Genomic DNA, 17,410 nt, shown 5'->3' on the forward strand with positions numbered 1-17,410 from the left:
GTCCAACCCCTTGATTCTATTTATCGTCATTATGTCGCCTTATTTCTGTCCGTCTGTCTCCCCCGATTAGACTGTGAGCCCGTCATTGGGCAGGAATGGTCTCTATCTGTTGCCGAATTGTACACTCCGAGCGCTTAGTACAGTGCTCTGCACATAGTAAGCGCTCAATAAATACTACTGAAAGAATGAATGAAGGCGCGAATGAATGGACAGGAAGAGGAATACCCACAAAACCCTTGGCCGGGTTTCCCGAAGCGGTCCAGAAGCGACTCTCTCCCTCCCTGGGAACCGCCACCAAGAGGACCCCCGCCGATCGCCCTACGTGGGCTGGTGGGAGGATGCAGCGAGCATGGTGGGCGGCGCCCTGGAGGGAGGAGCCCGGATGAGGGGAGGCAGAGACCGTGCCCGGGCCGGGCACCGACGAGGAGAGGAGCGGCAGAGTCTCACGCGGCTGGTACTTTTCAGGAAGGTTTATTTTAGCAGGTTCACGGCGGTCAGCCCACCCCATCGGGCCGCCGGGCCGCGAACCGCCAACGGAGCACGGCGGGGCGACGCGACGGGCGGGCCGGGCCGGCTCTGGCTCCGGCCTACTTGGAGAGGGCAGAATATAAATATGTACACTCTACAGTCCATGGCGACGGAGCAGACGCCCCTGGGCGGGGAGCGGGGGGACACGGGCGGACACCACCTACTGCCACGTCGGGAAACGAGAAGCGCCACAGTGACGGGGTGAGAGGGAGGGAGGATTCGGGGGAGGGGTCGCGGACGCCGGCTGGCGGGAAACGCTGCCCCTCACACACTGCTCAGAGCGGCGACCCCCGGGAGGACTTTACCTGTTGGGTTGAGAAACGGAGAGACACGGACGTTGTTAGAGCCCCGGGTCGGCTTCCGCCCTCAAAGGTCAGCCCCGAGGCCGGCAGGGAGCCTTGGGGAGGGTCGGCACCCTGAGCCCCCACAACCCTCGGCCCCGTGAATAACGGCTAGGTTGAGGACATCGTGGCTCCGTTGAACGGTCAAGTCCTGAGTCCAGCTCCCCGTGCCCCCCCACATAATAATTAATAATAATTATAATGGTATTTGTTAAGCGCTTACTATGTGCCGAGCACTGTTCTAAGCGCCGGGGGAGATACAAGGTGATCAGGTTGTCCCACGTGGGGCTCACAGTCTTCATTCCCCCTTTTACAGATGAGGGAACCGAGGCACAGAGAAGCCAAGTGACTTGCCCAAAGTCACGAGCTGACAGGTGGCGGAGCCGGGATCAGAACCCACGACCGTTGACTCCCAAGCCCGTGCTCTTCCCACTGACAATAATTACGGTGCTTGTTAAGCACTTACTGGGCGCCAAGCACTGCTCGGAGCGCCGGGGTAAATACGGGGCATTCAGGTTGGACACAGTCCCCGTCCCACGTGAGGCTCACACTCTTCACCCCCATTTTCCAAATGAGGGAACTGAGGCCCAGGGAAGTCCAGTGACTTGCCCGAGGTCACCCGGCAGGCAAGCGGCGGAGCCGGGATTAGAACCCACGGCATCTGAGTCCCCAGCCCGGGCCCTTGCCACTAGGCCAGGCTGCTTCCCTCCCGCGACGGAGTCCACCCCGACCAGGGCCTCCCCGAGCCGGGGGACCCGGCGACTCACCCTCTAGGAGCTCCAGGCTGGCACCGCCTCCGGTGCTGACGTGGCTGACTTTGTCCTCCGTATTCCACTTGGCACAGCACGTGGCCGTGTCCCCACCCCCTAGGGCCAGGTGGGCAGGGTGAGACGACCAACGAGCCCGTCCTCCCCGCCCGCCTCCTCCAGGGAGCCTTCCCCGGCGAGGCACGGCCTCCCGGCCCCCGCCACCGCCCCCCCGGAGGTCTCGGGGCCCCGGCTGTTACCGATGATGGTGACGCAGCCCTTGGAGGTGGCCTCCACCACTTTGTCCATGAGGGCCTTCGTGCCACGGGCGAAAGGCTCCCACTCGAAGACCCCGACGGGCCCGTTCCACACGATCTGCTTGGCCCGGCCCACGGCCTCCGCGTAGCGCTTGCTGCTCTCCGGACCGCAGTCCAAGCCCTGGACGGGGGGGGGGAGGGACGGAGGGAGAGGTCGGGTGATGTCTAATTCCCACCTGTGGGTTCTCTCCCAGCATTTAACACAGTGCTCTCTGCACAGACAGCACTTTACAAATATTACCGCTATCGCTACTAACTGTGGTATTTGTTAAGTGCTTACTCTGCGCCGGGGACTGTACTAAGCGCTGGGGTTATCAGATTAGACACAGTCCCTGGCCTACGTGGGGCTCACGGTCTTAATCCCCATTTTACAGATGAGGTCACTGAGGCCCAGAGAGGTGAAGTGACTTGCCCAAGGTCACACGGCAGACAAGTGGAGGGGCCAGGATTAGAACCCATGACCTTCTGACTCCTAGGTCCACGCTCTATCCACGATGCCATGCGGCTTCTCCTGCACTACTAGACAGTCCAGCAGAGACTCTGTCCCCACTCTGTTTCTTAAGTGGAAAGAACTCGGGCCGGAGAGTGGAAGATCTGGGTTCCATCTTGGCTCTGCTGCTTGTGTGCTGTGTGACCTTGAGCAAGTCATCAGACTTCTCTGGATCTCAGTTTCTGTAAAATGGGGACTTCATACCTGCTCTCCCTCCTATTCCAACTGAGCAACTCAGGTGGGACAAAAACTGTGTCTGACTCAATTAACCTCTACCTACCACAGGACCTAAAACAGTGTTAGACAAGAGTAAGCGCTTAATAAATATCGTTTTAAAGAGAGAGATAGAGAGAAAGCACGAGAGACAGAGAGCGAGAGAGAACGACAGAGCGCAGCATGGCATAGTACGTAGAGCATGGGGCTGGGAGTCAGAAGGACCTGGGTTCTAATCCCAGCTCTGCCACTCGTCTGCTGTGGGACCCTGGACAAGTCACTTCACTTCTCTGAGTCTCAGTGACCTAGGGATTAAGACTGTAAACCCCATGAGGGACAGGGACTGTGTTCAACCTAATTAATCTGTATAAACCGCAGTACTTAGTAGAGCGTCTGGTTCATAGTAGGTGCTTAACAAATAGCATAAGTAAAAAAAGAGAAGCAGCAGGAAAGTGCTGAGGGAGTGATGGAGAGAGTTAGGGTTCAGAGAAGGTGTCCGGGACAGCGGACAGAGGCCGTGGCATCGAGGGAAGAGGTTCCGGAGCCAGTCCCTCCTTCCGCCCCAGCCCCGACCCCAGAGCCTCACCATCCACCCGGCGGGAATGCCAGAGGCCAGCGTGGCCTGGCCGGTCTGCGCGTGCTCGTCGAACTTGTCCGCCGTGACGAAGTCGACGGGCAGCGTGATCTTCACGCCGTTCTTCTCCGCCTTAGCCATGAGGTCTTTGACGATCTTGGCGCCTTCCTCGTCGAAGAGGGAGGTGCCGATCTGTGGGGAGGGGAGTCCCGGGAAGGGGGGGCCGTGAAAGTGGGGAGGGGTCCCGAGCTGTCGCCCCTCCCTCCGAGTCAGACCCCGGGACAGAGGAGGAAGGCACATGCCCAGGGAGCCTTCGTGTTGCTGGGTAGGGCTTATCGCCTTAGCTAAGCTGCCCCGTAGTGGGGAAGAGCTGATGCTGGTAGTCCGGATGTCCAGATGGCCACAGGAGAGAGGGACGATCCGCAGGGTCGACCTGACTGTCAGGCGACGGGGAAGGATCCCAGCCCTGGCTCCCCGCCCACCGTCGAGGATTCCGGGAGCGTGCTGAGGTGCAGGGGGTTGGGGGTCCCGGTGGGGCCGGAGAGAGGCCGGGGGAGGTCGGGGCACGGCTGGGAGCCCCACGGGTCTCCTACCTCCATGTTGTTGAGCACTTTGAGGAAGGTGAAGGCCATGCCGCCCCCGATGACCATCTCGTTGACTTGGTCCAGCATGTTGTTGATCAGCTGGATCTTATCCGCCACCTTGGCTCTGGGCGCGAGAGACGGAGGGAAGGTTGGCGAGCCCCGAGGCTCGCGGGTAAAGGGGTGGGGGGCCATGACACCGTGTCCATCCCGGACAGCGGCAGCCCCGCCTCGCCCCACCTCCCAGCCCAGGCCTCAGTTTCCCCACCTCTGAAACGGCGGCGAGGGAGGAAAATGGCAGAGGAGGGTCAGCCCACCATTACGGGGGAAGGGGATGGGGAGCCCCCAGGGCCTGACCGGTGGACAAGACCCTCTCCCAAGCAGGCTTTCAGCCCCCAGCTCCTGCACCTTCTTGTGGGGGGCAGGACCGGTACATGAAGACCCCCGTGCTCTCCCCAAAAGTCCGGGCCGAATCCTGCAGAGGATCTGCCCTGCCCCCCACCCCCCGAGAGCTGGGAGAACCCGCAAGTTGAGTGCTTAGTTTCAGTGCGGCCCACCCCAACACCTACGAGGAACAAAAGGTCATGACTTCTCTGGGCCACAGGAGACAGCAGTTGCCAGAGGCCCGGGCCGGCCGGGGGGCACGTGCACCCTCCCAAACCACCGGAGACCGAGGACCCGGCGATACCCACCCCTCAATAATCGGCCGCCCTAGTGGGGTCGCTCGGGAGCCCTTGGTTCCAGCCGGGAAGGGATGCCAGCTGGGAAGAGTCACAGCCCCGGGCTCCACCTTCCCGGAAATCTCAGGACACTGGCTGACCCAGGACCCCTGATCTCACACCCAGGGCAAAGGTCAGAGGTCCCGGGCTGCCGGGGTGGGGCTGGTCTGCAGGCAGGGCCAGCGTGCTCTTGCTCCGGGCTCTTTTTTCTCGACGCCGGGGATTCGGGCCCACCCCTGGCCAGGATGTAGCGTGGCTGGACCCTGACCCGGGGTGCCCAAGCGGCTGTGACGGGGCTCCTCTCACCCGCCGAGGATGGCCAGGAATGGCCTCACGGGACTCTCCAGGGCCTTGGCGAAGTAATCCAGCTCCTTCTTCATCAGGAAGCCGGCTGCCTTCTGCGGGAGGTTCACCCCGACCATGGAGCTGGGAGACAGAGAAAGATCTGTGGCCTCCTTCCCTCCCGGCCCTGAGCTCAGCAACAGCAACGCCAGCCCTGTCTAGACACCTAAGGACGCTCAGGCCCGGCGAGGTGGGTGACTTGACCGAGGCCTCATCTCACACCCGAGATGGCCGTGCTCTTTCATTAGGCCTCAATTATTTTCTTATATTGCACTCTCCCAAGAGCTTAGTACAGTGCATACGGAAAGTGCTCAGTAAATACGACTGACTGATTGACTGGGGGCGGGAGAAAGACTGAGTCCATGTCCAGGGAAGGCGTATTTGGGATTTCACCGGGACCAGGTGGTGCTGGACCCCATCCAGAAATGAGGTTCAGACAGGAGGGACAGATGTCAGCAGGACTCGATATCCGCCCCACAGCACTTACGTACATATCTTTAAATCATACATTACACATGGCATTTATTCATATTTATTTCCCTCTCCCCCTGTAGATCGTAAGCTCTTTATGGGCAGGTAATGTCTCTATTTTTTTTTTTTAATATGGTAGATGTTAAGCACTTACTATGTGCCAGACACTGTTTTAGGCGCTGCGATAGTCCCGCCTCAAACGGGCCTCACTGTCTTAACCCCCATTTTCCAGATGAGGAAACTAAGGCCCAGAGAAGTGAAGCGACTTGCCCAAGGTCACCCAGCAGACAACTGACGGAGCATGGATTAGAATCCAGGTCCTTCTCCGTGCTCTATCCACTACACCGCGCTGCTTCACTGACCACGCTCCCCGGGCCCTCAGCCCTGGGGTCACGGTGTTCCCTCCCACCGAGCCCAGCTCTAACCACCGGGCGCAGCCGCCCCCTCCCCTCCATGGGTCGCAGGTGGGGGCCTCCCCCGATACCTGTGAGCACGGTGGGCGGTGCCGAAGGCGTCGTTGATGTACACGTCTCCCAGCTTGGAGAGGGAGGCTCGGAAGGCCTCCACCTTGGCCGCGTCAGCCTTGACCTGAGGGAGCAAAAGGATGGTGATGGAGGGGACCCATCTTCACGACCCCCCTGGCCGGCAGCTACAGACCCAGCCCCGTTTGACAGATGAGGGAACGGAGGGCCAGAGAAGGTAAGTGACTCGGCCGACGTCACCCGGCAGGCCGGTGGCAGAGCTGGGGCTTGGACCCACGTCTCCGGCCTCTGTCCAGAGGCCAAACGCAGGGAATAATAATAATGATCATTCTGGTATTTGTTAAGCGCTCACTATGAGCCAAGCACTCTAAGCACTGGGGTAGATACACGGTAATCAGGTTGTCCCACGTGGGGCTCACAACCTAAGTAGGGGAAAACCAGGTTAGCACAGGATCTGCGAGAGCTCCACGTTTTTGAAGTTGAGCACCCTCACCTCTATCCCAGTGCTTGATACATACTGAGCGCTTAATGAATACCACAGTTATTATTATTACTGCCGTCCTCTATCTGACCGCCAGCTCTCCCCCGACGCCCAGCTCTCCGCCACAGAAGCGGCGTGGCTTGGCAGAAAGAGCACGGGCTTGGGAGTCAGAGGACGTGGGTTCTAATTCCAGCCCCGCCACTTGTCTATTGTGTGAGCCTAGGCAAGCCTCTTCACTTCTCTGGGCCTCCGTTACCTTGTCTGAAAAATGGGGATTAAGGCTGTGAGCCCCACGTGGGATAACCCGATGACCTCCTATCTACCCCAGCACTTGGAACGGTGTTTGGCACATAATAAGCGCTTAACAAAGACCAGAATTATTATTATTTTCCACCCCAGCTTCCCCACCAGACCCAGTTCTCCCCCGACCCTTCCCAGCTTCCCCCATTTCCTCCCGACCTCGGGTCTCCACTCCTGGCTCCCCCAGACCCCCGCACCCCCGGCTCTCCATCCCACCTCAATCCCAGTCCAAGTTACTGTTTAAGCTCTACCACCACCCAGCAGTTGGACTTTGGGCCCCTGCGCGCAGCCCACCAAGCTCCGCCTCCCCTCGGTCCCCCACGCTCAGAGCCTCTCCAGGGTGGAGTGTGGTTGGGGAGGGGGTTTTGGGAGCAGAGGGGGCTCCGGGCCACGGCCCTCCTCCAGGACTCCCGGCTCAGGGTAAGGCGAGCCTGCCCGAACGGAGCCCGGAAGGCGGGGACCCCTCCGGCAGGGGAGGAAGAGGAGGAGGCGGCGAGGGGAAGTCGAGGGCCGTCAGCGCCCAGGGCTCGGACCCGGCCCCTCGATCCACCCCTCCGGGGCCAGGAGGCTGATTCGTCTTCCTTTGCAAGTTCAAGCCAAGTCGTATGAGACGAGGAAGTGGTAGGGGGGGATGAGGGTGGGAAGAGGGAAGGGACTGGCCTCTGAAAGCCAGTCTGGCTCCGGGGACATCCCACCTCCCACTTGTTTGCCAGTCTGCCCTTCCCTCCTCACCCCCAGGGAGTGATCTCTGTTCCAGAGAACGCAAGGGCCTGAATATCCTCAGGTCACCCAGGGCCCAGATAGGATCGGGCCGGACTGGCCATCTTCAAAGAAGCAAAGCGGCGTGAGAAGGGGAGAGAAAGCCAAGGGTCGAAACCCTCCGGTAGGTGAAGCGCCGGCCCGACAAAAATCGAGAGAGCGGGGCCACTGGGTGGCCCCAGGCAAGCCACTTTACCTCTCTGGGCCTTGGTTTCTCCCTCTAAATAGGGACAGATTCACTGTGAGCAGGAAACTTATCTACCAACTCTCTTGTATTAGTATACTGTACTCTCCCAAGTGCTCGAAAAAGTGCTCTGCACACAATATGCACTCAATAAATACCACTGATCGATTGACAGGCAATAGGCCCCGCTCATATAAAGCAGCTGGGAGGATGAATGAGAAAGCCCAGGGTGCTTTAGCAAGAGAAAGCTCTACAAACCTCAAGCCCACGAACTGAGGTTGTGGAGGTGGAGTGAGATCTGTGGTATTTAATAAGAGGAGGTATCTGTTACGTGCTAATTAGGTGCTAAGCACTGTGCTAGCATCGGGGTAGATACAAGACAATCAGGACCGGACACACAGTTCCCGCTCCACAGAGGGCTCACAGTCTTAAGGAGAGAGAGAGAAGAGGGATCGGATTCCCATTTTTCAGACGAAGAAACCGAGGTGAAATGATTTGACCAAAGTCACGCAGCGGCCGAACGGAAGAGCAGGGATCAGAACCCAGATGCCCTGATTCCCGGGCCAGTGCTCTTTCCATTCGGCCACGCTGTTCCACCTCTGCCCTTCTGAGCGCAGTGGGGGGAGACTGTAAGCTCGCTGTGAGCAGGGAATGTGTCTGTTCTATTGTCGCCCAAGCACTTAGTACAGGGCTCTGCACACGTAAGCGCTCAATAAATACGATTGACTGGCTGACTGTGAAACTTCCCTTTCCCTGACACTGGTGTAAAGGTCCTGGCGTTTCCGGCAGAGATCTGCTCTCTCTCCCTTGCTGCTCTGGGCCGTTCCCCTCTGGCTGCGGGCACCCAGCGTCCGGCCTGGCTGAGAACCGGCCACCCCACCGTGGCGTCTCGCTCGGGCCTGTCCGAGCGGTGCGGCTGTTGGACATCTCGCGTTTCAGTGGCAAAAGGCCAGGGCCCCGGGGGCTGGCATTCCCCGTGGAACGGGGTAGCCCGAGGGGCCAGGGAGGCTAAAAACAGACACCGCGGGGGGCTGGCCACTCCCAGCTGACCTTCAGCAAATGTCAGAGGGGCCGGGGCGAAGCCGCCAAGACCTCACGAGCCAGGGCTGCCAGCCAACTGGCCGGCTCTAAGGCGGGCCGTCGCGGCTGGGGTTCGGCGGCCAGCCCCAGAACGTGGCCAAGAGTTGAACCAAGCCCTTGCCCTCATGGTGTAGTCGCTCGAGCACGGGCCTGGGAGTCAGAAGGACCTGGGTTCTAATCCCAGCTCCGCCACTTGTCTGCTGTGTGACTCTGGGCAAGTCGCTTTGCTTTTCAGAGCCTCACTTTACCTCATTTGGAAAATGGGGATTGAGACTTGTGAGCCTCACATAGGACAGGGACTGTGCCCAACCTGATCTGCTTGTGTCCACCACAGTGCTTAGTACAGTTCCTGGCACCTAGTAAGCGCTTAACAAATACCATCATCATGATTATTATTATTATTATGACAAGAGGCAGAGGGTGGGGCAGCCCACCTAATGGAGAAGCAGCGTGGCTCAGTGGAAAGAGCACGGGCTTTGGAGTCAGGGCTCATGAGTTCGAATCCCAGCTCTGCCACTTGTCAGCTGTGTGACTGTGGGCAAGTCACTTAACTTCTCTGTGCCTCAGTTCCCTCATCTGTAAAAAATGGAGATTAAGACTGTGAACCCCACGTGGGACAACCTGATTCCCCTGTGTCTACCCCAGCGCTTAGAACAGTGCTCGGCACATAGTAAGCGCTTAACAAATACCAACATTATTATTATTATTGTTAAGCCTGCCCATCCGTTCTCAGGCTCCTTTCTTCCGGCTCCAGGACTGCATTCAGGAGGGGGCACCTCAGTGAGCCGTGTCCATCCCCCTGGCAGAGCTGGCTCGGGTTGCTCCATCCTGGGCAGCGGGTCAGCATCTTTGATTGTTCTGTCACTTAAAAGTTATGGCATTTATTAAGCGCTTACTATGGGTCAAACCACTGTTCTAAGCGCTGGGGTAGATCCAAGCTAATCAGGTTGGACCCAGTCCCCGTCCCACATGGGGCTCACGGTCTTCATCCCCATTTGACAGATGAGGTCCCTGAGGCCCAGAGAAGTGAAGTGCCCTTGCCTAAGGTCACACAGCAGATGAGTGGTGGGGGCGGGATTAGAACCCAGGTCCTTCTGATTCCCAGGCCCCAGGCTCTAACCATTAGACCAAGCTGACACTTGAGCTTCAGGCGACTGCGATGTGAGGCACCCGCCACGCCCCCCCAAATAGGCAGTCTTCCCCGGCCTCCCGCCCACCAGCCGCTCCGGCTCACCTTGTTCCCGGCCGCGTCCTTGCCCTTCCCTTCCTCCTCCACGTGGAAGCGCAGATTCTCCAGCAGGATGACGGAGCCGGCCGGGGGGTCGGCACAGGCCTTCTCCACCTCGGGCCCCACGCAGTCCTTGAGGAACAGCACATCCCTGGTGGAGGCGGAGACGGGGGCGGCCATGACAGGCATGAGCCGGAGCCCCAACAATCAGTCGACCGTATTTATTGAGCCCTGACTGCGTGCAGAGCACCGTATTAAGTGCTTGGGAGAGGACGATACAACAATAAACGGACATATTCCCTGCCCGCGACGGGTTTAAGGCCCAGAGGAGAGCCGCCGACCCCCTCCCCACAGAACGCCACGCGGCGGCAGGTGCCCCCGGCCCTCTCCCCGCCGACCCCCGGCCCGCAGCGAGCACCCACCTGCCCAACAAGGTCTTGAGCTCCACGGCCACGGGCCCCAGGGAGTATTTGTCCGGCATGGGGACGCCGTCCGGACGGCCCAGGTGGCTCATGAGGACGACAGACTTGGCCCCGTGATCCAGGCAGTGCTTGATGCTGGGGATGGCGGCCTTCACCCTGCCGGACAGCGCAGAGGGAGGGGGATGGGCCCTCCCGAGGCCGGACCGTCCCCGACCTCCTGGCCCCCGGGGATGCGTGCGTCCCTCCCCCAGTGTCCCCACCCCCACCGTGGACCCCAGAGGGTCGGTCAGCCTGTCTGAAAACAGAGATGGGGCTGATTTCCAACTCCGTCTTGCTCTCCACTGAAATAGCCGCCCCCCTGCCTCCACCTTGCCTTCAGAGGTCAATAATAATAACATTGATGGTATTTGTTAAGCTTTTATTATGTGCCAAGCACTGTTTTATGTGCTGGGGTAGAGACAAGGTTGTCAGGTTGTCCCACTTGGGCCTCACGGTCTTAATCCCCAATTTAAAGATGAGGTAACTGAGGCACAGAGAAGTGAAGTGACTTGCCCAAAGTCACACAGCTGACAAGTGGCAGAGCTGGGGTTCGAACCCATGACCTCTGCCTCCCCAGCCCGGGCTCTTTCTACTAAGTCACGCTGCTTCTCTAATAATAATAGTATTGAAGTGCTATGTGGCAGGCACTATACTAAGCACTGGGGTGGATACAAGCAAAGTGGGTTGATTGAGGTATTTGCACAGTACTTATTCTGTACCCAGCACTGTGCTAAGCACTGAGATATATACGAGACAATTAGAAGGGATTCAGTCCCTGATCCACAAGGGACTCCCGGGCTAAGCACATGTGTTCAATCCTCATTTTGCAGCTGAGGGAACTGAGGCCTAAGGAAATCAGGTGCTTGCCCAGGGTCCCACAGCCCGCAAGGGGAAGGATCAGGACGGGTCTCCTGACTCCCCCATCTAGGGCTTTTTCCACCAGGCCATGTGGCGTCTCAAAAACCACAGTCGGGGAGTAGGGAGGGACCGGCCCCGGATCGGATTGTTCTGAAACGGAACTGGGGCGACGCGAACCCGCTTCCTCCAAATGCTCTCCCGACTCCGGGCCAAGCCCCTTCCCCACCGCACCAGGTCGAGGGCCCCCGTACCTCTGGTTGTTGGTGATCTGGTTGTTCTTCATGGGGACGTTGAAGTCGACCCTGCAGAGACAAAAAGTCACCCATGAGGCCGGATTCCAGCTCGCCCCCCTCCACCGACTACTTTCTCTGGAAAGGTCAGCTGCGGCAGGGGGGCGGGGGAACCCTCTATCTATGGGGGTACTGGGGGTGCCACTCGGATCAAATCGCAGTCGCCTGGAGTTCAAGGGTCAGAAAATAATAACAACAATGTTGCTATTTAAGCGCTTACTATGTGCAGAGCACTGCTTTAAGCGCTGGGGGAGATACAGGGTAATCGGGTTGTCCCACGAGAGGCTCACGGTCTTAATCCCCGTTTTCCAGATGAGGGTCACTGAGGCACAGAGAAGTGAAGTGACTTGCCCACCGTCACACAGCTGACAAGTGGCAGAGCCGGGATTCGAACCCATGATCTCTGACTCCCAAGACCGCATTCTTTCCACTGAGCCACAGTGGGGCACTCCAAGCCACTTCCACTAGGATGGACATGCCCACCCTCCCCCCCGCAAAAAAAAAAAAATTTACAGTATTTGTTAAGCGCTTCTTTATATTAATATTTGCCTCCACCTCTAGACTGTAAACTTGTCGCGGGCAGGGAACAAATCTACCAACCCTGTTTTACTGCACTACTAATAACCGTGGCATCTGTGAAGTGCTCACTACGTGCCAGGCACTGTACTAAGCGCAGGGGTGGTTACAAGTTTATCAGGTTGGACACAGTCCCTGTCCGTTATGGGGGCTCACCGTCTTAATCCCCATTTGACAGATGAGGTAACTGAGGCCCACTGAAGTGACCTGCCAGAGGTCACACATCAGACCCCCGTGGGACAGGGACTGTGTCCAACCCGATTTGCTTGTATCCACTCCGGCGCTTAGTTACAGTTCCTGGCACATAGTAAGCACCTTAATAATTATGATTATTACATGAAGTCGGACACAGTCCCACAGTGCCCATTCATATTCGTGATCGTCTCCCCTTCTAGACCGTAAGCTTGGGGTGGGTAGGGAATGTGGTAACAACTCTTGTAGTGGACTCTCCCAAAGGCTTCGTACAGTGCTCTGCACCCAATAAGTGCTAAATGAATATCATTGATTAACGGATTCACTGGAGGATGGGGAGAGCGCTCCAGAAACAGTGGCCCCACAAATCTCTCTCTCTTCCCCCTTTCTTTTTCTCCGGCTGTCTCTCTCACACAGACACACGTGTTTCCCTCCTCGAGGAGGAGGGGGCCGGAAACCCTGGCAGCGCAGCCCGGCGGGCCTCACGTCATGCAAAAGCGGGAGGACAGGTGGGAGGATTTTACTCATCGGCGCTCTCCTCGTGGGCTGGCCCGGCCCCGGCCCCTCTCCTTTCTGTAGGAAAAACCCCGAGTGACTCACGGGGCCAGAGGTTGTCCTTATCCAAAGCCAGGGCTCTCCCTCCAGCTCTCCCCTCCCCGGGCCTGGCCATGGCCCTTGCCCCCGCCCCACCCCACTTCCTGGGAAATCAGCTTCTCCTCCGGCCCCTCCGTTACCCAGGGCTACTATTCAGAAGCAAATGAGGGCACCGGCCGATTTCAGTTTGGTTCGGCTCTCTCAACTGCCTGCCAAAGAGAACAGAGAGGAACACGGGGGGGGGGGGGGGGGGGGGGGGAAGCCAGGAGGGGGAAGGAGGCTGGAGAGAAAGGTAGCCGGGAGGAGGCGGGAGGCTGGGAGGAGCACGAGGCCAGAGGGGCAGGAGGCAGGGGGAGGAAGGAGGCAGGAGGGACAGGAGACCGAGAGAGGGCAGGAGGCTGGGAGAGAGCAGGAGGCCGGGAGGGGTAAGAGGATGGGAGAGGAAGGAGGCCGGGAGAGGAAGGAGGCCAGAGGGGCAGGAGGCCGGGGGAAGGAGGAGGCAGGAGGGGCAGGAGGGACAGGAGGCCGAGAGAGGGCAGGAGGCTGGGAGAGAGCAAGAGGCTGGGAGAGAGCAGGAGGCCCTGAGGGCTAAGAGGATGCGAGAGGAAGGAGGCCGGGAGAGGAAGGAGGCCAGGAGGGGCAGGAGGCCAGGGGAGAAAGGAGGGAGGGACAGGAGGCCGGGAGAGGAAGGAGGCAGAAGGAACAGGAGGCCAAAGAGGTAAGGAGGAGGCAGAAGGGACAGGAGACCAAAGGGGCAGGAGGCCAGGAGAGGAAGGAGGTCGGGAGAGGGCAGGAGCACAGAGAAGCGACAGAAGAACGGAGCTGGCAGGGAAGGACCGCCTGACTTGTCCGGTTGAAAGCAGCGTCACCACATGCGCCCCGCTGTCCATCCCCATCAACGGACCAGGACCCACAGGGGGCATCTGCCTGGCTCTCCCACAGAGGTCACGGTAACGGGTACACACGACCAAGGGAGCCACTCATACTTATCGAGAACGTTCTGCGTGCGAAGCTCTGTGCTAAGCACTGGGGAAGAGTAGCAGTAGCTGGGAGGCGCTCACTACACGTACGGAGCACCGTCGCGAGCGCCGGGAAGGAATCCATGAGTGAAAATGAGTCGGGATCCCGGCCCTTAAGGGGCAACACATCCGACCCGGGATCTTGTCCCAGCTCTGACCCTCCGTGCGCTGTGTGACCTCAGGAGGGCCACTGCACCTCTCTGGGCTCCGGCCTTCCCACGGGGTCAACGCACAAGACCGATTCCCAGAAGTTCGGCGCCCTTCCCCCCTCCCAAATTCCCGGGAGGGGGCAAAGATCCCTGCCCCGATGGAAGCGCCCAGATGCCAGCAGGGCACCTGGCTAGTGCCCCGCCCGGGGGCCAATCAATCAGTGGTATTTACTGAGCGCTCAATGCGTGCAGGGCACTGTACTAAGCGGTCGGGCGAACACAATACAACGGAGTTGGCAGACCCGCTCCCTGCCCACAGCGAGTGGAGAGTCTAGAGGCCAGGACGCCGTCGGTCAGAGGGTGACTTTGAGAAAAACTCTGCGGCCAAAGGGGTGGGGAGGCTCCCCAACCAACTAGGCTGGGCACCACCGGCCATGTTGGGAGTGGGGAGGGGACAGGGCTCCCTTCCAGCTCATTCTGGCTGCATGAAATTGGAGGCAGGGCGGGGTGAACCACAGGCCTGCGAGACGGAGGGACCTGGGTTCTAGTGCCTGCTCCGCCACCCGCCTGGCTGAGTGACCTTGGCCAAGTCATTTCACTGGGCCTCAGTTTCCTCATCTGTAAAATGGGGATGAAGACAGTGAACCCCCGGTGGAACAGGGACTGTGTCCAATCTATTTAGCTTGTATCTAATGTACCTAAGGTAATCTCCCGCCCAGGTCTTGCCTGAGGGCCGGGAACGCCCTCCCTCTTCATATGGCAGGGACAAGGACTCTCCCCCACTTCAAAGCTTTATTGGAGGCCCACCTCCTCCCAGAGCCTTCCCTGACTAAGCCCTCCTTTCCTCTTCTCCCACTCCCTCTGCATCACCCTGACTCCGCTCCTTTTATTCAACCCTCCCTCAGTCCTTACACCCACCCCCGTAATTTATCTCTTTATATTAATGTCTGCCTTCCCCTCTAGACTGTAAACTCGCTGTGGGCAGGGAATGGGCCTGTTACAATGTTATGTTGTACTCTACCAAGCGTTTAGTACAGTGCTCTGCACCCAGTGCCCAATAAAGACAACTGATGACAATAATAATAATTATGGTACCTGTTAAGCACTTCTTATGGGCCACGCACCGTCCCAAGCGCTGGGGTAGATACAAGTTAGGTTGGACACAGTCTCTGTCCCACATGGGGCTCCCGGTCTTAATCCCCATTTTCCAGATGAGGGAACTGAGGTCCAGAGAAGCCAACTGACTTGCCCAAGGTGGCACAGCAGACGAGTGGCGGAGGCGGGATTAGAAACCAGGACCTTCTGACTCCCGGGCCCGGGCTCCATCCACTGAGCCACATCCCAGACTAAGCCCCGCTTTTCCTCAGCTCCTCCTCCCTTTCGCCTCACTACAACTTGCTCCCTTTGCTCTTCCCCTCCTCACATCTCGTATATATAGATCTATAATTCTATTTATTTCTACTGATGCCTGCTGACTTGTACTGATGTCTGTCTCCCCCACCTCCAGATTGCGAGCCTACTGTGGGGGTCCCTACTGTTCTATTACAGGGCTCTGCACACAGCGAGCGCTCAATAAATGCAACCGAATGAATGACGTCCACCCCGGCGCTCAGTAGAGGGCCTGGCATAGTGAGCGCTTAACAAATACCATAAAATGGCACCGTCCTCCCCCTCAGCTCAATCTTGGCTCTGTGACGGGGTGAAGGAGCTGCTGGGAGGGAAGGGGAACCCCCCCACCAGCCTCCAGGGTTTGCAGAAGGTGTCCCGTGGAGCCCCCTCCCACCCCAGCCCGGTTGCTTCCCAAAAAGGCAAAGTCAGGGCCCTCCGCGCCCCGTCGTCCGTCCCCGGGTGGTGGGAGCGAGGACCAGGCCCTGGGGCCTGCGGCACTTGGGCAGAGGACCCCTCCCTGGGGGTCTGTGGAAGGGGGTGACCTGATGGGGGGGAGCACTTTCATTCATTCCAAGGTGTTGATTGAGCGCTTGTACTGAACGGTTGGGAGCATCCAGTACAGCAATAACCGGACAGGTCGCCCGCCCACCGCTTTGTCGGGGCAGGGCTCGCCCTCCCTCCCTGCGGATGTCACAACCTCAGTGATGCAACGTGGTGGCCGGAACCGTTAGCCGAGCCCTCCCCCAGGGCCCAGTCGAGGCACTGGAGAAATGGGTCTGGGGGCTTTAATCACACCACTGCCACTCTCCCAAGCGCTTGGTACAGTGCTCTGCACACAGTGAGCGCTCAATAAATGCGAATAATAACTGGGGTGGCCGTTTAACCCTTACCGTGTGCCAGGCACTCGACTAAACGCTGGGGCGGGTCCAAGGTAAGCGGGTTGGACCCAGTCCCTGTCCCACATGGGGCTTCCCGTTTTATCGATGTGGTCCAGAGGGGGAGAGTGACTTGTCCAAGGTCACCCCGCAAAGCAGTGGCGGGGCCGGGATTCGAACCCAGGTCCTTCTGAGGCCCAGGCCCTGTGACCTTCACCTTGCATGGCCACGTTGGCGGGGAGGGGAGAAGGCAAACGAGGGGTGCCCCCTCCCCCAAATCCGCGGTTCCTCCCCGGAAGGACCCGCACTTCCCGGGTTTCGGGGGCTGGGCCTGCGGCTCAGAAGGACCTGGGTTCTAATCCCGCCCCTGCCACCTCTCCGCTGTGTGACCTTGGCCAAGTCACCTCACTCCTCCGGGCCTCAGTCCCCACCTCTGCAAAAAAGGGGGGATTCAGCCTGCGGGCCCCACATTCAATCGTATTGATTGAGCGCTCACTATGCGCGGGGCACTGTACTGAGCGCTTGGAATGGACAATTGGGCAAGACGGAGGGACCAGCCCTGCCCAACGACGGGCTCACGGTCTAAACGGGTCCACGGAGACTGGTGTCCCTCTGCCCTTCGCCTCAGCACTGTGCTCATTTGTATATATTATCGATTACCCTATTTGGTCAATACGGTGCGCATCCCCTTGAATCTATTTATCTCGCTACGGTTGTCTTTTTCTTTTGTTCCGTTTGCTTTGCCGTCCGTCTCCCCCCCCCCCCTTGAGCCCGTCACGGGGCAGGACTGGTCTCTGTGTGGCCCAACCGTCCATTCCAAGCGTTCAGTCCGGTGCTCTGCCCACAGGAAGCGCTCAGTAAATAGGACTGAATGGAATTCCATCGCCCCCGGCGCTCAGGACAGTGCCGGGCAGGCAAGCGGCGCTTGTCCCTTCCAAGCGCTTCGTCTAGCGGCCCTGCACCTAGGAAGCGCTCAATAAATACTATTCAATGAGCACCCTCATCGTCCTCCTACTTCGCCCAAGCGCTCAGTACGGTGCCCCCGGGCCCCCCTCCAGGCCCCCCCGCTTCGAGGATGGGGGTGGGGTTACCTCATCACGACCCGCTTCCCCTTCACCTCCACCTTGTCCAAGGTCAGCTTGGTGGAGAGAGACATTGTGGCAGGGAGGGG

The 17,410-nt window shown here is 59.0% G+C and overlaps 1 protein-coding gene across 1 annotated transcript; it reads right to left on the minus strand.

Annotated features, from left to right (window-relative positions):
* Positions 1-455: 455 nt before the first annotated feature.
* On the minus strand, positions 456-17,410 carry PGK1 (phosphoglycerate kinase 1). The gene is made up of 11 exons (XM_029067971.1): positions 17,331-17,410; positions 11,407-11,457; positions 10,259-10,414; positions 9,843-9,987; positions 5,807-5,910; positions 4,816-4,935; positions 3,803-3,917; positions 3,222-3,401; positions 1,876-2,053; positions 1,637-1,735; positions 456-833 (listed from the first exon to the last, which is right to left on the minus strand). The coding sequence occupies exons 1-11, from the start codon at positions 17,393-17,395 to the stop codon at positions 793-795; spliced, it is 1,254 nt and encodes a 417-aa protein (XP_028923804.1). The 5' UTR covers positions 17,396-17,410; the 3' UTR covers positions 456-792.

Source organism: Ornithorhynchus anatinus, chromosome 6 (genome assembly GCF_004115215.2).
Source record: "Ornithorhynchus anatinus isolate Pmale09 chromosome 6, mOrnAna1.pri.v4, whole genome shotgun sequence".
Lineage (NCBI taxonomy): Eukaryota > Metazoa > Chordata > Mammalia > Monotremata > Ornithorhynchidae > Ornithorhynchus > Ornithorhynchus anatinus.

Bases quoted from the DNA above. Each gene is read 5' to 3' on its own strand.
- PGK1 (XM_029067971.1), bottom strand. From the start codon at position 17,395: ATGTCTCTCTCCACCAAGCTGACCTTGGACAAGGTGGAGGTGAAGGGG. The intron at 3,402-3,802 runs GTAGGAGACCCG...CCCTCCCCACAG, and splicing joins AAGTGCTCAACAACATGGAG to ATCGGCACCTCCCTCTTCGA. The intron at 1,736-1,875 runs GTAACAGCCGGG...ACCTGGCCCTAG, and splicing joins GGGCTGCGTCACCATCATCG to GGGGTGGGGACACGGCCACG.